Here is a 21,937-nt window from a genome sequence, read left to right as displayed (position 1 = left end):
GCACATGAACAATCCACATAAAAGGTAATGTGGATTCAATTAAACAATACTAGAGTTATTATTACATGAATTAAGTGAATCAATTACGAGAATATGTGACTATCTGATGTGAGGTATAGGGTAGGTAAAGACTAAAGTAATGGATTTTGATGGTTTGGACTTGGGGTTTTAATAGTTAGCTAAAATTTAATTGTTAGACTTGAGAAAATGATAAAGTTAAAGACTTAAGTTAATTAAAATTTAACAAAATATTTGTATTTTACTAATAAATAATATATAAATAATTATAAATTTTATTTATATATATAATTTCTCGGTTCGATTTGGTTATTTTTCCAATTTTTTTTTAGTAAAATCAAAATCAAACCAAATGATATCGGTTTTTCAAAATTTAAAATCAAAGATCAATTTTTATAATTGGTTTGACTCAAATTATAATTCGATTTGATTTTTTAACCATAAACATGAACAACCTTGATATGGAAACTCCTTTCCTAAAATATTAGTAATTCAAATCCTTTTGGGTTTAGGATTTCTCTACTTATATATAAAAGCCCAGCCCAAGACCAAACCCAAACCCAGCCTAAACTATATGTAACTCGCTTTCTTCGCTCTTATCGTCTACCATCTTGACTCATATCTCCGGCGAGAACTCATCGGCGGCGATCCTCCTCTTCCGGCGAATTCGTATTCCTAAGCTTCTTCTCTGTTACTGTAAGCATCCTTATTTCTCGTTTTTTCTTTTAATATAGAAACGAATCTTGATTCCTCTCTGTGAATTGGTTTTTTAGTGATAGGATTATAAATTACGAATTGGGTTTCGATTCAGTTTAGGTGGTACAAATCTATGAAGAAACGTTGCTTTAATCTGTTTTTGAGTGTTACTAATGATGAGATATTTGTAATATTATTGGGATTTTTAGCTGCTGAATACAGAACTATGAGTCTTAGGTTTTAAGAGACCACAAAGTGGTTCTGGTTTTATTATTTATTTTTTTCCTTTTAGGGAGTTTTTCTTGGTTTGTTTTTGTGTAAAATATAAAATCATAGTATACTAATTTTTGAGTTTTCAGTTCTTGGGATTAAAGGACTTTCAGGATATTTATAGAGGGCTGAAACTGAATCAAAGTGATAAATTTTCAATGATCCACAAAGTCGGGAATGAGTAATTGAAAAAATTGAATCTTGGCGTTTCAAATGGATTGATACAAAGTACATTATTTTATAAAAGTAGCTAACTATGATGCTATTTTGAAGTGGAATGGATGAAGAGGATTCATGTAGCTCATCTTATCTAGTTGGGCATTGTGGACGTAGTGGTTTGGTTGAATATTGGATGAAGCTTTGGTGCTTCTTTTTCAGGTTAAAATCTGCAGATTGTTTTTGAGAATTCTTTAGATACAAAACAGCTGAGATTCAATTTGGAGTAAAACAAACTTAATATTTGGTTTTCATTTTTGAGAAAGAATAAACAAACTTAATATTTTATAATTGCTTTTAACATTCGTTTTACAGTATTTTATTTACTAGGGGAGTGTAGCAGGGGTATGATTGAAATTTTATACCAGAACCTTCTTGTTTTCTTCACTGGTTTGTGCAAATCAGTGGGAAACAAATGTTCCATAAAGTATGGACTTTGGAATGATAAGATATGTCACCGTGTCGCTCTCTCTCTTTTCCTGTATCATATGTTCCCTTTAAGTTTAGAATGATTAGATTTGTCACCGTGTTGCTCTAACTTTTCCTGTAACATATGTTCCAGTGTTTAAATCTGTATAATGTCATTAAAGCTTTTCGTATTTTTTTGGTTCATTCAAATGCACCTCGGCCATAAATTTTCTTATTGTCTTTCTGTCCTCTTCTTACTTCTTTCAATGTGATTTTATGCTGCTTTCTTCTCTATTTATGCTGCTGTTCTAATTTCTTGCTATAATGTGCTAATATTTTGTGTGAAGCCTCTCCATTACTATTTTGGATGTGTAGTTTCTTGTTCAGTTGGATGAGCTGACTGGTGTACTGACAATCTATTTATTCAAACTTTCTAATTGTTCTCTTTGGTTACAACAGATTGTAAATTCAATGGGGAAGAAAAAAACAGATGAGGCTGGTGTAAGTATGAAGGCTAAGGGAAGCAGCAAAGATTCCAAGGAAGGGAAAAAGGAAAAGCTTTCTGTCTCTGCCATGCTTGCCAGCATGGACCAGAAACCTGAGAAGCCCAACAAAGGTTCTTCAGCCACTGGTGCTAGTAAGGCCAAGCCTAAAGCCGCTCCAAAAGCATCAGCATACACTGATGGTATTGATCTTCCTCCCTCTGATGACGAGGAAGAGGAGTATCTTCCTGGCCCCGAAGAAGTGGAGGAACTGATAGATGGTAATAGAAGGCATAGAAGGAATGAAGCAGGTCCAATTGATACCTCCGTAAGTTATAAAGAGCTAAAGAAACGAGAAAAGAAGGATATGCTTGCTGTTCAGGCAGCTGAGGTGGCAAAAAAGGAGGCCCTTAGGGACGATCATGATGCTTTTACTGTTGTTATTGGTAGCAGGGCATCTGTTCTTGAAGGTCAAGAGGATGCTGATGCAAATGTTAAGGATATAACTATAGAGAATTTCTCCGTAGCAGCTCGTGGAAAAGACCTTTTAAAGAACACATCAGTTAAGATATCTCATGGGAAGAGATATGGTTTAGTTGGTCCCAATGGAATGGGCAAGTCCACCCTACTAAAACTCCTTGCTTGGAGGAAGATTCCTGTACCAAAAAACATTGACGTACTTTTGGTTGAACAAGAGATAGTTGGTGATGATAGGACTGCACTTGAAGCTGTTGTTTCAGCTAACGAGGAGCTCATCAAGCTCCGAGAAGAGGCTGCATCTTTACAGAATGCTGCTGCTTCTGTTGGTGAGAATGAAGATGATACTGATGGGGACAACATTGTAGAAAAACTTTCTGAACTGTACGAAAGGTTGCAGCTGATGGGATCAGATGCTGCTGAGGCCCAAGCATCAAAAATTCTTGCTGGGCTGGGTTTCACCAAGGAAATGCAGGGGCGTGCTACCCGATCTTTTAGTGGTGGTTGGAGGATGAGAATTTCTCTAGCACGGGCTCTTTTTGTTCAGCCTACTCTATTGCTGTTGGATGAACCTACTAATCATCTTGACCTTCGGGCTGTTCTATGGTTAGAGGAGTACCTGTGCAGATGGAAGAAAACTCTGGTCGTTGTTTCACATGATCGAGACTTTCTGAACACTGTTTGCGGTGAGATTATTCATCTCCATGACATGAAACTACACTTCTATCGTGGTAACTTTGATGATTTTGAAAGTGGATATGAACAGCGTCGCAAAGAGATGAACAAGAAGTTTGAGATTTATGATAAGCAGTTAAAAGCTGCCAAAAGATCTGGAAGTCGAGCACAACAGGAGAAGGTAAAAGACCGAGCCAAATTTGTAGCTTCCAAAGAATCAAAGAAAAAAGGAAAGGATAGGGTTGATGAAGATGAAACTCCACCTGAAGCACCTCAGAAGTGGAGGGACTACAGCGTGGAGTTCCACTTCCCTGAGCCTACTGAACTGACACCTCCACTTCTTCAGCTAATTGAGGTCAGCTTCAGTTATCCTAATCGACCAGACTTCAGGCTCTCTGATGTTGATGTTGGAATTGATATGGGGACTCGAGTTGCTATCGTTGGGCCCAATGGAGCAGGCAAATCGACCTTGCTTAACCTCTTGGCAGGTGATTTAGTTCCTACAGAAGGTGAAGCCCGCAGGAGTCAAAAGTTGAGGATTGGACGGTACTCACAGCATTTTGTTGATCTTCTCACAATGGATGAAACACCTGTCCAGTACCTGCTTCGTCTTCACCCAGATCAAGAGGGACCTAGTAAGCAAGAAGCTGTTCGTGCAAAGCTAGGAAAATTTGGACTTCCCAGTCATAACCATCTTACCCCCATTTTAAAGTTGTCTGGAGGACAAAAAGCTAGAGTTGTATTTACATCTATTTCCATGTCGAAGCCTCACATCTTGCTGTTAGATGAGCCAACAAACCATTTGGATATGCAGAGTATAGATGCTTTGGCAGATGCGCTTGATGAGTTCACTGGTGGAGTTGTGTTAGTCAGTCACGACTCGAGGCTCATATCAAGGGTTTGTGATGATGAAGAAAGAAGTGAAATTTGGATAGTTGAGAATGGGACCGTTGAAAAGTTCCCAGATACATTTGATGAGTACAAGGCAGAACTTGTAAGAGAAATCAGGGAAGAAGTTGATGATTGATGTTGCAACTGGCTTATTCTATTGTTAGTGTCTTGAGGGAGAGTGTAATCTTCTGTTCAGGGAGGGTTTTCTTTTCGACTTCATATCGAAGGGAGAGTGTAATCTTTTGTTGCGGATATAAGAGAACATAGTGGCTAGAGTTATTATGTACTGTGTCATATTCTATCTATTTCTTTTTATTATGTTTGCCTCACTGGCAATAATGTCGAAGAACATTGAATTTGCTCCTCATTCTATCTGTTTTCCCTCTTCATTTTAGGTCTCTGTCAAATTTGCCTCACTTGCAAATTCAACTAGCATTTACATCTATACTGTTTCATTTCTGTGGATCTGAGGAAAGGTTTTATAAGTTCTTAACGTGAATGGTTTGCTGGAATTACTTGTACTTCTTGTGTCAGATTAATAATATGCTGCTGCTGTTTATAAATTACAATATATACTAGCTTATTCTTCCTTTTCTCTTCGGGGTATTGGAAATGGCTTTTTCTTGTTAAATGACTTTTTGTTGCTGGAATGGCTTAGTTCGATATTATATTTTCATTTTGCTTGAATATCCAGTTGTATTAGCATTTAGGATTCACTTACCACATTCAAATAGATTTTGATAAAAAGGTGAAGTAATCTGCTTGGTGTTTCTTTTGAAGCAACTAGAATCTTTAAAGATCAAAGGACAAGAAGTTGTGTGTGAGTTGACTGGTTAATTGGTTTGAGTTAGATCATCTGTAGGTATTTTAGTTCCTGTTTTTAAAAGCATCTTACTGTGTTCTAAGAGCTTTATGGGGAACTGTAGAAGTAATTATCATGGACCATACAGTCATGCATGTGTTTTCGTATGTACTATTTTGGTTGTTTTGTTACAGATTGGTTGCTGTTCAAGCTGTTGCTCGTGATTCATCAGGCTTATTCCACTGCTTCTGAAAGTAAGTTTCGTCTATAAGAGGGAGAGAAAGCAGGTTTTGGATTTCTCTTTACCCCAAGTGCTACTTTTTCTACCTATTCTGCTGTGCTCCTTTCCTTTAGATACAACGCCATCTCTTACTGAGGCATATTTGAATGGTTATTAACGCTTAAGGGCATCTTCATCAATATTCTCTGAAACTGAGACACGATGCTGTAGTTGTTATCCTCTGCAATCTGAATACAGTATGGCCTGCCATAGTGATCCAAATTTGCAAGAAAAGTTGCTCTCATTTGAGATGTAGCCAATAATGACATGATGAAAGGTAAGTTGTATCTATCCTACTGTTTGGAACTCCTATACCCTTCTGGTTTATACACTTAGCATTGCCTTCTCCCTTTGTAAATTATGAAACTTCTGTATGTCTTCATTCATATGGAAATGAAACATTAGAAGACAAATGGATGACAAAGAATATATAAATGTTCACTGATTACTTGTAGAGAAGAGTTACAGATAGAAACCACAACAAGAGGAAAGCAACTATCAGGTAGGAAGAAGAACAAGAAAACAAGCTAACTCTTAAAAAGTAAACAAGTACACAGAAACTTGACATTTATCAGGCCCTCCTCAGCTTTTTCTTGAGTCTTGCAAACCAGACTCTTGATATCATATTGAGCCAACTTGTCGTGTCCGTTAAGAATGTGAAGTAGGCATTCCTCCAAGAACTATTGACAATTAAACAGCCCATAATTCCCCAAAATGCAACAAAAAAGCCTAGCACCATTGATATATAAAACTCCAGAGATGGGAACTCCTCTTCATCGTCATCATGTTCTTGTGGATTGTTGTTGCTGCTATAATCGATAAGAGGGCTAGGAGGAGCATATCCGGGACACTCTTGAAGAGGAGGACCACAGAGTTGAACATTATCACTGTAGGATGATCTATCAAAACTTTGCAGTTGAGTGCTTGATGGAATTCTCCCAGATAAGTGGTTGTTCGACAAGTCCAACACACTAAGAAAAGTCAAATTAGCAAGACCCTGGGGGATCACACCAGAAAGCTGGTTTCTTGACATGTCAAGAGACTCCAACATCTTCATTTGACCTATTCCTTCAACGACAGTTCCATTCAGATCATTTCTTGAGAGATTCAAAGATTTCAATCCTCTCATCTCAGCTATTTCTTCAGGAACACCTCCAACCAATTCATTACTTGAAAGATCAATAGTCTTCAGATATAATAAAGGATTTTTGTACTCAGACTCCTGATTTTTCCATTGAACCAATAGGTCACCAATATACAAGTAACGACGAGGAAATTTACCATAGAAACCTTGAACTATAAATTCCATTGGCTCGCCAGAATTATTATCTTGATACAATAAGGTAAAATTGTTGAAGCAATGTGGAATTTTCCCCGATAATCCATTTGCTGAAAGGTCCAGTATCTGAAGAAATTGAAGCTGACAGATTATGGACGGTATGCTGCCATGCAATCTGTTGAACCGCAGGCTTAGAATGCGCAAATTGAGTAGATCAGTCCCTATCCATGCCGGGACACTTCCTGTCAACTTATTCCCTCCAAGATCCAAGATTTGCAACTGCTGACATTGTGAAAAAGAAGGCAACATTCCACTAAAACTGTTTTGGCGTATGTATAACGCCTTCAAATTTGTCAAGGAACCCAATGAATGTGGAATTTCTCCAGAGAAATTGTTATAAGCTAGATTAAGAACAGCTAGACTTGTCATGTTCATCCAACAATCTGGAAGTTCTCCTGAGAATTGGTTGTGTGCCAAGTCGAGAGAAGTGGGGGATGTTTTACTTTGACAAATTGCAGAGAGGGATCCAAAAAACTGATTTTTATGCAGGTAAAATATTTGGACATTGGTAGGGACTAGTGGCAAAGGCCCTGAAAAGTTGTTAGAGCTTAAATCTATAACCCTGTAACCATATGTATTCTCTATTAAGTCAGACACTCTTCCACTGATTTGGTTGTTTGAGAGATTCAAAATCCTTAGATCGGGAGGAAAGCCAGAGAACCAACTTGGAAGCGTGTCTGAAATACTTGCAAGAGAGATATCAAGAACAGTATAGTTATGTTGATTTTGAAGCCATTTTGGGAAAGAAGGTCCCAAATTGCAAGACGGCAGGCTTATAACTTGTAGCTGGAAAGGAGGAAGCCAATTGAAGCTCGTCTTCAGAGCCAATGAGTTGAATGACAAGTCCAAATCCACTAAACTGGAGAGGTTTGAAAGGTGGGACTCAGTAATTGTACCCTTCAGGACATTGTAAGAGGCATCAAAACTTTCCAGATTAGATAGTTGCCCCATACTTTCTGGTAATCCTTCCAGTCTATTGGACGAGACATCCAAAATTCTAAGCTGTGAAAGTTGTCCGATACCTTGTGGTATCCTCCCTTGAAATTGATTAGAGCCAAGATGCAACTCTCTCAATGATGGAAACAATGCTAAATCTGGTAATGCCCCTCTCATTTGGTTATCAGACAAATCCAGATACTCGAGGGTAGAAACTTGTCCCGCACTTTCCATGAAAGAACCATTCAGCACATTCTTTTGCAGGTATAATTTCTTCAAGGATGAAAATCTTGTCATATTAACAATTGAACCAAACAATGAGTTGTCGTTCAACCCCAAAACCTCAAGTGATTTCCTACTGCCTGATAACCTGAGAAACAACTCAGGAAGCCATTGGTCTGTCTGAGTATTAGACATGTCCAGATGACGTAAACGGGTCAAATTCCCGAAAGAACTGGGAACCCCACCTTTAATCTTAAAGTTATTAGCAAGATTAAGATGTTCAAGATACATCAAGGTCCCAAAGCGATCATCAATTTGACCGATGAGTTGATTATAAAGGAGGTCAATGCTAGTTAGGCTTGTGCTAAAATTGAATACCCAGCTATATTCAGATGAAGAAGAAAACTCATTACAACATAAATGAAGAACAGAAAGAGATATGAAAGAAGAATTGGCTAAATCAGCTTGAGATGGAACCAATTTAGAGAGTCCACAACCACTCAAGTCCAATTCTTTCAATGAAGGGACCTTAGTTATCTCTTGAAACCAATTGTTTACTTGGAAGTTGCTAGAACTCAGACTCAAAAACTCTAGAGAAGACAGATGAGAAAGCCATCTAAGGTCCTTTACTATAAGATTATTTCCTCCAAGATCAAGAGTCCTTAAAGAAGTTAGATTCTGGAACTGTATTGGAATTACACCAGAAAAAAAAGAAGCTGAGAGGTTCAAGTACTCTAGTCTCTTAAGTGAGCCTATGAATCTTGGTATTTCACTTCTTTCAAATTCATTCACACTGAGGTCCAAGAAATTCAAATACTCCAACTCAAGCAGAGAAGGGCTAAGTTTACCTGTCAATCTTGGAGCAAAACAAGCACTGGCACCAGCAGAACAAGTAAACTCATTGTGTAGATCAATAACAGTTACATGACCTGTTCTTCTGTCGCATTCAATACCCTTCCATTTGCAGCATTCTTGTTTATCTTCTTCATCTCCCCATGTAGATAAATGATCAAAAAAATCAGTAAGACCTCTTTTGAACTCAAGAAGAGCATCTCTCTCCTTATCTAAACACAGGGTCTTGTTACCTGTTAATCCAAAAGATGTCTCTAGGAACAGTAGAGACAAACAGAAAAGGAACTGAGCTAATCTTGCATATTTCCATTTGTCCATTGTTTTTTGCTTGAAACTATGAGCAAGAAGCAATTAATATATACATATATATTTGCCATTGACTAGTTCTTGCATGTATCCACGTACTTTCCTAGACAAATGACCCCACTTTGATGAGAAAAAAAGAATGAAAAGAGAAGTTATTCATTGCATCTGATTTTTATCCCACTTTAGCTAGTTGCATAAACAAGTATGTACATGGAAACTTCTATACCAAAAAGACTAAGAAGAGCAAAATGAGAAAAGGGCCACATCAAATATCCATGTAAACTTCCAAGTTCCAACAATATCACCTAATTTTCTCTTGCATGCATCTATTTTTCCTAGAAAACTTGCAAGGTCATTTATCTATTGGTAAGATATACATGGATTGACAAATGTATGCACTTAAATTACCAATTAGGAAATTTAATACTTAGCAATCCAAGATTATACTGACTTTTCTCTAGTTATTCTAGTAACTTGAGTTGGACATAAAAACAAGTGATCCCACTTTGAGAAGAAAAAAAAAATCAAAAGAAAAGTTATATTATACATAACATGTGATTTTTTTTTTTCCCACTATGGCTGGTAGCATTAACAACTACATGGAGATGGAGTCAAAGAAGACTTCTATAGAAAAAGCACTACTCTGTCTAAATAATAAAATTTATAAACTAATTTATTTAAATAAATTTACTAGTACAAATATAAAACATAAAATCAAGAAAATGATTAAAATGATTTGAGGGATATTTTTGTCTTTACATAGATTAAATCTCATGGTATTAAATCCTATGTATTATTAATACCACAAAATGGAAGGTATTAGTAATGCATCCTACAATACCATGCAGGATGTGGATTAGTTATACATAGGTCCAAAATTTCTATGAAATATAGTACTACTAAATAATATCATACATAATACATGGACGATTTCTCCTAATACTCCCTACCAAGACTCCTAACTATTGAATGAGTATATTATATTTATTAATGTGAATATGCAATATATAGTATTAAAATAATGATATAATAGTTGAAGGAAAATAGTAAAAAGATGATTTTGTTTAAAGTAAAGTCTTTTAACGAAGGGCGAAAAATTCAAACTACATTATTAAGAATATTACTACTTTTATTATAATATAAATAGATATAGATATAGATAGATACATAAAATTCATTGCAAACAATAAGTTGATCGAATCCATATCACTAATGGAATGTGGTAGAGTAGCTTGTCATAGTTTTAGTTAAGTGTGTCTATAAGTAGACTGACACAAGAAATCACTTATAGTTTGTTTGAACATTCCAGGACTATCATAGTAAGATATTATTATATATGTATATTAATATTTGACGTTTGAATTTCTATTATAAACAAAGTATGTAGAAAAAATAGTGTTATGTTTTTGTCATAAAAAATAAGGAACGTATTTGTCAGCTAGTTTAACCAAAAAAGCAGAAAGATTATAAAAGAAGAAAGACAAACATTAGTAGTCTTTTCTCATGAAGTTATGATCATAACTGATGGATTCTATTCAAATACAATTTTTTTTCCTTTTAAATATTGATTATTGAAATTTACTATGTGCATGACATTAATGATGATTTTTATTTTATTTTATACATCATATGTTTCTTACAAAATTTTACTATACAATATTTTAGCATTATTGTTGTAATGGGGTAATTTTATAAAGAGTGTATTGTTATAATGAATCACATTTCGATTATAGGTAGATCATGTTGTTATAGAGAACTAAAATTTAACATGAAAAATTGTTTCAGGAGAAAATCATATTGTTATAATGAATGTTGTTATAACGAATGACCGTTATAGAGATGCTTGCCACTTCTAAACTTTAGAACTACTGGATTTCTAATATAAGGAATTTCCAGGGGAGGAAAAAAGATCAATAAATATTGCAGCTAGATAGCCACCACTGCATTCCTATGTTTTACGGCCTTTATCGATTACAACCGATCGAAGGAAGGCATCTCTGATCCACCGATTCACCACTGAACGACTTTGGTCTAGCCTCCTTTCGTAAAGTTCGGAACGATAGAAGCTTTCATGGCTCCTTTCGGAAAGGGATCGTAATGTGAGCGAATTTGAAGACTTCCGTCAAAGGCACTTTCGAACTGGCAAGACTCACAACCCCTTTCTTTATAAAAGGAAGGAACAACAAACACACTTTGACCCCGGGCTTCCTTTTCATTACTTCTTTCACGACGAGAGAACCGCGTCCGCATCAGTCGAAGAAACAACTTAACTCTTGACAGTAAACAAAGTACATAGAAACTTTACATTATTTAGCTCCTTCGTTTTCCCTTCAGTCTTGCAAAGCAGATTCTTGATGTCATATGGAGCCAAATCTTCATGTTTGTTAAGAATGTGAAGTAGGCATTCCTCCACGAACGGTTGACAGTCAAACAACCCAAAATTCCCCAAAATGTGACAAAGAAACCTAGCACCATTGATATATAAAACTCCAATGATGGGAACTCCTCCTCATCATCATCGTCATCATCATCGTCATGTTCTTGAGGATTGGTGTTGCTTCCAGGATCGATAGGGAGAGCATATCTGGGACACTCTTCAAGAGGAGGACCGCAGAGTTAAGCATTGCCACTATAGGATGATCTGTCGAAACTCTGCAGTTGAGTGCTTGATGGAATCCTCCCTGATAAGTGGTTGTTCGACAAGTCCAACACACTAAGAAAAGTCAAGTTAGCAAAGTCTTGAGGGATCATGCCAGAAAGTTGGTTTCTTGACAAGTTAAGAGACTCCAACAGCTTCATTTGACCTATTCCTTCAACGACAAGTCCATTAAGATCATTTCTCGAGAGGTTCAATGATCTCAATCCTCGCATTTCAGCTATCTCTTTAGGGATACCTCCAACCAATTTATTACTTGAAAGATCAATAATCTTCAGATATAGTAAAGCATTCTTGTACTCGGACTACTGGTTTTTCCATTGAATCAATAAATCACCTATGTACAAGTAAGATCCTGGAATATAGTCATAGCGGACTTGAAAATCCATTGACTCACCGGTGCCATTTTCTTGACGCAATATGGTAAAATTATTGACGCACTGTGGAATTTTCCCAGATAATCCATTTTCTGAAAGGTCCAGTATCTGAAGAAATTGAAGCTGGCAGATAAGTGATGGAATGCTGCCATCGAATTTGTTTGATCGTAGGCTTAGAAAGCACAACTTGAGTAGGTCAGTCCCTATCCATGCTGGGATTCTTCCAATAAACTTATTCCCTCCAAGATCCAAGATTTGAAGCAGCTGACATTGTGAAAGAGAAGGCAACATTACTCTAAAGTTGTTTTGGCGTATGTATAACGCCTCCAAATTTGTCAAGGAGCCTAATGATAATGGAACTTTTCCGAAGAAATTGTTGTAGGCTGGATTAAGAACAGATAGATTACTCATATTCATCCAACAATTAGGAACTTCTCCTGAAAATTGGTTACGTGACAAGTCAAGCGAAGTTGCAGCTCCTATTGTATTTTTACAAATGAAAGAAATGGATCCAGAGAAGTGATTTTTATGTAGGTAAAAGATTTGTATATTGGCAGGAACTACTGGCAAAGGTCCTGAAAAGTTGTTAGAATTTAAATATATAATCATGTAATCTTGTTTACTCACTATGAACTCATAAACTCGGCCACTGATGTGGTTGTAAGAGAGATTCAAAATCTTAAGCTCGGAAGGAAGATCGGAGAACCAACTTGGTAGCATGTCTGATATATTCGCAAGAGAAATATCAAGAAGAGTGTAGTTATTCTGAGTTTGAAGCCATTTATAAAAAGAAGGTCCCATATTGCATGATGGAAGCCTTATAAATTGTAGTTGAAATGGAGGAACCCAATCGAAGCTCGTATTCAAAGTCAACAAGTTGAAGGATAGGTCTAAGTCTACTAAATTGGAGAGATTTGAAAAGTGGGACTCTGTGATTGTACCTTTCAGGACATTATAAGAGGCATCAAACCTTTCCAGGTTTGATAGTTGCCCCATGATTTCTGGTAATCCGTCTAATCTATTAGACGAGACGTCCAAAATTCTAAGTTGTGAAAGTTTTCCAATACCTTGTGGTATCCTTCCTTGAAATTGATTAGTGTCAAGATGCAACTCTCTTAATGATGGAAACCATGCTAAATTTGGTAATGGCCCTCTCATTTGGTTATCAGACAAGCCTAGATACTCTAGGCTCGAAACTTGTCCCACTCTTTCCATGAAAAAACCATTCAGCACATTCTTTTGCAGGTATAATTTCTTCAAGGATGAAAATCTTGTGACATTAACAAAAAATTGGTTCTTCGGGCACTTGATCCATGGGCTAATACACATGAAAAGTAGGGGAATTAGGGCGATTCATAAAAAAAAGGTTTGTAAATACGTAAATAGGCGTTAAAAAAATAGTGTGAGCATACCTGAAGGTTCCCCAACTCATTATAGTGGTGCTTATAAAATTTTTTGAGAAAAATATTTTGGGTGCTCCGGGCGCCAGATCCATGGGCTAATACACATAAAAAATTAATAAATTTGGGTGATTCTTAAAAAGGGCTTGTAAATGCGGAAATAGACATTAAAAAAATGGTGTTAGTATACGTGAAGGTTCCCCAATCATTACAGAGGTCTTCATAAAGTTTTTTGAGAAAATGTTTTTCGGGTGCTACAGGCGCCAGATCCATGGGCTAATTAATTAATACACACGAAAAATTGTGAAATAGCCTTTTTCCCACATCCCTTTTGGTTTGGGGACGACAAGTACTTCGTCTCGAGTAGGACACCGGTGATCTCTACATTTACCTATGTAATTTCGAAATCCGCTTTCAAGCAGCTCCGTTTTCTAAGGGAGAGTGGACTAAAAAAAGCAGAAGTGTCATGCGTCATGCTTTTGTAGACCAACTAGTATACATTAAAGAAAGTGGCTTCCTCAATTAAACTAGCTTCCTCATCTTATCTTCCCCCTAACAACTTCACTCCGGAGGAATCGCATATTTTAAGCGAGAAGATCAGACTCTTATCTTAAAAATGGCTTGTGAATACGGAAATGGGCATTAAAAATGGTATGAGTATACGTGAAGGTTCTCCAACTCACTACGAAGTTCCTCATAAAGTTTTTTGAGAAAAATTATTTGGTTGCTCTGGGCGCCAGATTCATAGGTTAATACACACAAAAAATTGAGAAATTTGGGCGATTCTTAAAAAAGAGCTCGTTAATGTGGAAATGGGCATAAAAAAAATGGTGAGAGTATACGTGAAGGTTTCCCAATTCATTACGGAGGTCCTCATAAAGTTTTTTGAAAAACATATTTTGAGTGCTCCGGGCGCTAGATTCATGGGCTAATACACACGAAAAATCAGAGAATTTGGCTATTCTTAAAAATGGCTTGTGAATAAGAAAATGGCATTAAAAATGGTATGAGTATATGTGAAGGTTCCCCACCTCGAAGTCCTCATAAACAAACGAAAAATCAAGGAATTTGAGCGATTCTTAAAAAAGGCTTGTAAATGCGGAAATTGGCGCTAAAAATAGTGTGAGTATATGTGACTGTTGCCCAATTCATTCCATAGGTCCTCATAAAGTTTTTGGAGAAAAAACTCTTAGTGTGCTCCGGGTGCCAGATCCTTGGCCAAATACACACGAAAATTTGGGAAATTTAGGCGATTCTTAAAAAAGAACTTGTAAATGCGGAAATGGGCATCAAAAAACTTGTGTGAGTATACCTGAAGGTTCCCCAACTCATTACGTAGGTCCTTATAATGTTTTTTGAGAAAAAAATTTGGGTGCTACGGGCCAGATCCATGGGATATTACACAAAAAATCGAGAAATTTGGACGATTCTTAAAAATGGCTTGTAAATGCGGAAATGATCGTTACAAAATGGTGTGAGTATACGTGAAGGTTTCCCAACTCATTACAGAGGTCCTCATAATGTTTATTGAGAAAATATATGTGGGTGCTCCGAGCACGAGATCCATGGGCTTATACACACAAAAAATTAGGGAATTTGGATAATTCTTAAAAAGGGGCTTGTAAATGCAGAAATGTGTGTTAAAAAAATTGTGTAAGTATACATGAAGGTTCCCCAACTCATTACAGAGGTACTCATAAAGTTTTTTGAAAAACATAATTTGAGTGCTCCTAGCGCTAGACACACGAAAATTGGAAATTTTGGGCGATTCTTAAAAAAGGGCTAGTAAATGGTGTGAGAATATGTGAAGATTCCCCAACTCATTACGGAAGTCCTCATAAACTTTTTTGAGAAAAAAAAAATTTTGAATGCTCCGGGCGATAGATTAATAGGCTAAAACATACAAAAAATCAGAGAATTTGGGCGATTCATAAAAAAAGGCTTGTAAATGCGAAAATAGGCATTAAAAATGGTGTGCGTATACGTGAAGGTTCACCAACACAGTACTGAGGTCATCTTAAAGTTTTTTGAGAAAATAATTTTGGGTGCTCCGGGCACCAGATCCATGGGCTAATACACGAGAAAAATTGTGTAATTTGGTGATTCTTAAAAAAGGGCATGTAAATGCGGAAGTGGGCACTAAGAAAATGGTGTGAGTATACGTGAAGGTTCTCCAACTCATTACGAAGGTCCTTATAAAGTTTTTTTAAGAAAAGTATTTTGGGTGCTCTGGGCGCTAGATCCATAGGCTAATGCACACGAAAAATTAGGAAATTTGGGTGATTCTTAAACAAGAACTTGTTAATGCGGAAATGGGCATAAAAAAATGGTATGAGTATACGTGAAGGTTCTTCAATTCATTACGGAGGTCCTCAGAAAGATTTTTGAAAATAAAATATTTTGAGTGCTCCGGGGGCTAGATTCATGGGCTAATACACACGAAAGATTCGGGAATTTGGGCGATTCTTAAAAAAATGATTGTAAATGAGGAAATTGGCGTTAAGAAAATCATGTGAGTGTACGTGAAGGTTCTCAAACTAAGTACGGAGGTCCTCATAAAATTTCTTGAGAAAAATATTTTGGGTGTGATGAGTCCACAATTTGGACTCATTTAGGGCTATATTTTGATAGAATTAGTGTCCTCAAATGCATATTTTGTCTCAATATCTGATGAAAATCCTTAAGTTTCAGGTATTTGGAGTTTGAGGCAAAACATGGACACTACTTGGCAAGAAGGAACAAGGCGGCTGAAAAGAACGAAGAAATAAAGGCTAGGAGATCGTCGATTCCAGTTGGCGAGTCGCCGATCGGCCTGGAGATCGCCTTTTGTGCCAATGCCCTGAGCCCTGAAGGAAAAGGTCAAGTTGGCTATGAAATGGAGCAGTCGGCGTGTCGCCAAACAGTTCCGCGAAGTAGTACCACAGCGCCCAACGACTCAAAACGTGAAGTGGTTAAAGGCTAAAGCAGAAAGGCGATGAAATAACCAAACGGCGGATCGCCGAATGTATCGACGATCTCGACTAACTTCACCGAAGGGTCCTTCACAGCACATTTTCAAACACTATAAATACTTGTTTAAATTTCTAGCTTAGTATTATATCACTATTATTCTTAGAACTTTTTACAGTTTTTAGAGAGTTTAAGTTTTAAAGGGTTTTGGAGTCTTTGTTCTAAGACCTTGAAGATTCAAAGGGTTTCAACTCCAAGAAATTGGACTTGGGTCTCAAAGATTCTTCACTCTTGACGTGTTTTAAGACTTAATCCTTCATACCCAGTTGATGGAAACTGATATTGACATAAATTTTTATCTTTTTTACATGTCTAGCTAAAACCCCAATTCTTGGGATGTGATTTTGTGAATATGGGTTAGATTATCTGTTGGGTCTTGCCTGATGGTTTATTTTTTGTTTAAATGTGACTTCGTTTAGTAGTTGTGTATGAACTTAATGGAGTTGTAGTTGCAAATATGATTTCAACTTAGTGTTTTCGGCTTGCGAGAGAGAGAGAAGTCGTAAAACTAAGACTACTAAATTGATAACCGGTGGTATTAGGTCGACATGGGTTCAGCTCGAGAAAGTGAATAGGCTAAGGCGGAGTCTATGCTCAAAGCGGAAACTTGGTGTTCGAAAGAAATCGAGTCGATTTGGGGTAAGTTGCTCGAGAGAAAATTTACCCCCACTATAGTCTAGCCTGCTCACAAATACTCAACAATTTACTATCAAAAGCATGTACTCGACAGTTAAGTTTATCACGGATTCCTATCACATCCCAAGAATCCCGTCTCTTTACCTCGTTTTCTTATATTTTTACTTTTTTTAGTTGTTACTTGAATACAAAACCCCCTATTGATAATTGACGCTTGCGTCACCCCCTTTAGATTTAGTATGTTTATATTCGATAATGTCTATAGCTATGACTAATTAGAACTAAATTTTATTTTTCTATTAATTCTCAAAACCACTACCTTATGACTCGACCCCAACCCTTGGTTGGGTTACTTTACTATTGTACGATCGTAGACACTCGAATTGAAAGTTGTGTCTTGATTATGCAAGCATCAGGGTGCTCCAAGCACTAGATCCATGGGCTAATACACACGAAAAATTGGGAAATTTGGGTGATTCTTGTAAAGGGTTTGTAAATGCGAAAATAGTCGTTAAAAATGGTGTGAGTATATGTGAAGGTTTCCCAACTCATTGCAGAGGTCCTCATAAAAAAATTTGAGTGCTCCGGGTGCCAGATTCATGGGCTACGGAATTTGGAGGATTCTTAAAAAAAGACTTGTAAATACGGAAATGGGCGTAAAAAAAATAGTGTGAGTATACATGAAGGTTCCCCAACTCATTAAGTAGGTTCTTATAGAGTTTTTTGTGGGAAAAAAATTTGGGTGCTTCTTGTGCTTGATCCATGGGTTAATACACACGAAAAAATGAGAAATTTGGGCGATTCTTAAAAAAGAGCTTGTAAATGCTAAAATTGGCGTTAAAAAATTGTATGAGTATACATGAAGGTTCTACAACACATAACGGATGTCCTAATAAAGTTTTTTGACAAAAAAAACTTGGGTGCTTCGGGCACCAGATACATTAGCTAATACACAAGAAAAATCAGAGAATTTAGGTGATTCTTAAAAATGGGCTTGTAAATGAGGAAATGGGCGTTAAAAAATGGTGTGAGTATACGTGAAGGTTCCCCACCTCATTACGGAAGTCCTCATATAGTTTTTTGAGAAAAAATTTTGCGTGCTCCGGGCACTAGATCCGTGGGGCTAATATACACGAAAAATTGGGAATTTGGGCGATTCATAAAAAAAGACTTTAAAATGTGGAAATGAGCGTTAAAAATGGTTTGAGTATACGTGAAGGTTCCCCAACTCATTACAAAGGTCCTCATAAAGTTTTTTGAGAAAATAATTTTGGATGCTCCGAGCCCCAGATCCATGGGCTAATACACACAAAAAATTGGAAAATTTGGGCGATTCTTAAAAAAGAGCTTGTAAATGCGGAAATGGGCGTTACAAAAATGGTATAAGTATACGTGAAGGTTCTTCAACTCATTATGGAGGTCCGCATTAAGTTTTTTTAGAAAAAATTTTGTGTGCTCCGGACGCCAGATCCATGGAGCATACACGCGAAAAATCGGAAAATTTGGGCGATTCTTAAAAAAGGGCTTGTAAATGAAAAAATGTGCGTTAAAAAAATGGTGTGAGTATACGTGAAGGTTCCCCAACTTATTACGAAGGTCCTCATAAAGTTTTTTGTGAAAAAAATTAGTTGCTCCGGGCGCCAGATCCATTGGCTAATACACACAAAAAATCAAGGAAGTTGGGCTATTGATAAAAAAAGGCTTGTAAATGCAGAAATGAGAGTTACAAAATAGTATGAGTATACGTGAAGGTTCTCCAACTCATTACAGAGGTCGTCATAAAGTTTTTAGAGAAAGAAAATGTTGGTGCTCCGGGCGCCAGATCTATGGGCTTAAACAGACGAAAAATTGGGAAATTTGGGCGATTCTTAAAAATGGCTTGTAAATGCAGAAATGAGCGTTAAAAAATTGGTGTGAGTATACATGAAGATTACCCAACTCATTACGGAGGTCCTCATAAAGTTTTTTGAGAAAAAAATTGGTACTCTAGGCACTCGATCAAACACACGAAAAATCAGAGAATTTAGGTGATTCTTAAAAAAAGGCTTGTAAATATGGTAATGGCGTTAAAAATTGTGTGAGTATATGTGAAGGTTCCCCAACTCATAAAAGAGGTCCTCATAAAGTTTTTTGAGGAAAAAAATTGGGTGCTCCGGGTGCCAGATCTATGGGCTAGTACACACAAATAATGGGGGAATTTGGGTGATTCTAAAAGAAGGACTTATAAATGCGAAAATAGGCATTAAAAAAATGGTGTGAGTATACGTGAAGGTTCTTCAACTCATTACGAAGGTACTCATAGAGTTTTTGGAGAAAAGGTTTGGGTGCTCTGGGCAACAGATCCATGGGCGTTACACACGAAAAATCTGGAAATTCGAACAATTCTTAAACAAGGGCTTATAAATGTGAAAACATGCATTAAAAAATTATGTGAGAATACGTGAAGCTTCTCAACTCATTACGGAAGTCCTAATAAAGTTTTTGGAGAAAAAAAAATTAGGTGCTCTGGGCGCCAGTTACATGGGCTAATACACACGGAAAATCAAGAAATTTGGGCAATTCTCAAAAAAAGGCATGAAAATGCGGAAATGTGCGTTAAAAAATGGTGTGAGTATACATGAAGATTCCTCAACTCATTACGGAGGTCCTCATAAAAAAAATTAGAAAAAAAAATTGGGTGCTCCAAGGCTCTAGATCTATGAGCTAATATATTTCATTTTTCTAGCAAAATGAACAAATATTCCCAGCCGAACCCAGCCCATTCCTTTCTCACAATACAAGTGACTGACCCAGCAGCCCACACCACTGATACAATACACAGCAGCAATACATTACAACAATATGTATACTCTGATTGTGATATAACAATATTCACAAAAGGTGTGTAAGTTGTCAATACGAGATAATATATGACAAAATGGCACATCATGACAACTTATAGATTAAATTGGTAATAAAAAGCCCATTTTTAATTTTTTAGCAAGAAAAAAACTTTATTTTATTTATTTGGCATTCAATAGTTATTTTTCTTTTTCTTAAAAAATGTATTTTTGTTTTCCTTATTTTTCTCTAAACACGTTTGAATGCTCCTTTTTTTTCTTGAATAGGAAAAAATTATTATTTTATTATTCCTATTTTAACTCTCCTTTTTATTTGTTAACCGTTTAAAATAGAGTTCTTTTTTCATCTTCTTCTTTTTTTGTCTCCTTTTCTATTTCTAGAATTCTTTTCATACGTATATTTGTTTCTCTCCCAAATTTTCAATTTTCTCCTTAATTCACTTTGTTATGAAAATTACATATAACAATATATTTATTCATGTATACTTCTAAAAATCATCTTTTATATATAATATTGTTCTTATCCAATTTATTGTTGAATTTCATGATTTGTGGAATTGAAGTTTTTTTCAATTTTGTTTTACGAAATTATAGGTTATTCATCCCTTTTTTTTTATATATATATATAAAATCCTTTTCATATGTATATTTGCTTCTCTTCTAAATTTTCTCTTATTCTCCTTAATTCACTCTATTTATGCAAATCAGATAAACTTTATGTTTATCAATTGATCCTCCCTAAGATTTCTTTTAACATATAATTATGTGGCATTTCTTGCCCAATTAATTTTGAAATTTTGTGATTTGTGAAATTAAAGTTTAAAACTTTTTTTGCCAAAAAATCAGGTTATAGTATTTAAAAATTTTGTTTTCAATTTCATGGGTAAGAAAGGTTCTAGTATGATCCTCATAAAAAATCGGAATGTTGATTTTGATGAATACGACTCAATTCATGTATACCAATGAATGTCAATCTCAATTTGAATAAAAGTATATAAATTTATTAGGTGAATATAGACCAATCAATACACAAATGAATACGAACCGATGTATACATAGTGCAATTATTGTATACATAAACAAATCACATGTATAATTTATGAATAAAATTTAATTTATATATGTATCATATTAATCATATTTTTGTATTCATTATAGTAATAACTAATACCTATAATTATTGGTAATATTCTTATGTATACATTATAAAGTTTATGTATACATGCTGCATTTACTGTATACATCAATAAAATTTACACGCCTATTTTTATGAAATAATCTTTTGCGTATACAAATAGTACTTTTTTATGTATACATTATGTAATTGCAACTTTAATTATTGGGCTAATGCAGGTACAAGGCCCAATTTTACTATGCAGCCTAATATACATGGGCTAAAGATTCGAATCTACAATAATAACTCAGCTAAAATTTATGTTTTCAGGGAATTAATATATATCGTAAAAATTATTTAATGTAATTGATTATACTCCAAAAGTACATTTGATAGGGATACTTTTAAATGATTACAAAATATAGTTATGCTTTACATTTTGTAGCAAATACACGTATCTTTAAAGTGTAGTGTGCATACCGCATATACATAATATATCAATATATATACATTGTATAATACTATATATATATATATAAAAACGATATATCAGTGTATATACATTGATACTTTATGTGTGCATATATAATGTATATGCTACTTTTTAAAAAAAGTTATTGCTATTATATTTTATTTTGCAAAAAACGGCACCAATCTTCCTATTTATGAAAGATTCACCCTAATATTTGGGATGAGAGCAATTCAAAATACATATCTCAAAAAGAAATAAAGAAAAGCATACAAACTTTGCCTTCAAAGTACGTTGTGACCTAATGATCAACAAATTAATTCATAAATAAACATTTAGTGATACTTTATATCCTGTAAATTATTATTCTGGTATGTTAAGCATGATAAATAGAGTTACTTAATATATTTCTTGGTAAAAGGGTAAATACCAAGTGGAATAATTGAAGTATAAGTGTTGAAGTTGGTTTGATCCGTCAAGATTGACCGAGGCAGAATTTTCACCAAGAATATTCATTATCTATTATACACATGTACAGAAAAAAAACTTTATTCATATAATGTAAT

At 35.6% G+C, this 21,937-nt stretch overlaps 2 protein-coding genes and 1 pseudogene across 2 annotated transcripts; 1 reads left to right on the top strand and 2 right to left on the bottom strand.

Annotated features, from left to right (window-relative positions):
• Window positions 1–578: 578 nt before the first annotated feature.
• On the top strand, window positions 579–4,522 carry LOC125875777 (ABC transporter F family member 4-like). Its single transcript, XM_049556813.1, has 2 exons — window positions 579–714; window positions 2,068–4,522. Exon 2 carries the CDS (start codon window positions 2,080–2,082, stop codon window positions 4,267–4,269), a length of 2,190 nt encoding a protein of 729 aa, XP_049412770.1. The 5' UTR covers window positions 579–714; window positions 2,068–2,079; the 3' UTR covers window positions 4,270–4,522.
• A 1,122-nt stretch (window positions 4,523–5,644) lies between these two features.
• Window positions 5,645–9,313, bottom strand: LOC125877052 (receptor-like protein EIX1). The gene is made up of 2 exons (XM_049558358.1): window positions 9,279–9,313; window positions 5,645–9,230 (listed from the first exon to the last, which is right to left on the bottom strand). Exon 2 carries the CDS (start codon window positions 8,880–8,882, stop codon window positions 5,787–5,789), a length of 3,096 nt encoding a protein of 1,031 aa, XP_049414315.1. The 5' UTR covers window positions 8,883–9,230; window positions 9,279–9,313; the 3' UTR covers window positions 5,645–5,786.
• Window positions 9,314–11,180: 1,867 nt separating this feature from the next.
• On the bottom strand, window positions 11,181–13,335 carry LOC125877605 (receptor-like protein EIX2; annotated as a pseudogene).
• Between the last annotated feature and the right edge of the window lie 8,602 nt (window positions 13,336–21,937).

Source organism: Solanum stenotomum, chromosome 9 (assembly GCF_019186545.1).
Source record: "Solanum stenotomum isolate F172 chromosome 9, ASM1918654v1, whole genome shotgun sequence".
In the NCBI taxonomy this organism is placed as follows: Eukaryota; Viridiplantae; Streptophyta; class Magnoliopsida; order Solanales; family Solanaceae; genus Solanum; species Solanum stenotomum.
The sequence above is the reverse complement of the archived record's forward strand: the minus strand, read 5'-3'. Positions and strand labels throughout refer to the sequence as shown.

What these genes read in the sequence shown, in the direction of transcription:
- LOC125875777 (XM_049556813.1), top strand. Translation starts at nt 2,080, where the DNA reads ATGGGGAAGAAAAAAACAGATGAGGCTGGTGTAAGTATGAAGGCTAAG.
- LOC125877052 (XM_049558358.1), bottom strand. Translation starts at nt 8,882, where the DNA reads ATGGACAAATGGAAATATGCAAGATTAGCTCAGTTCCTTTTCTGTTTG.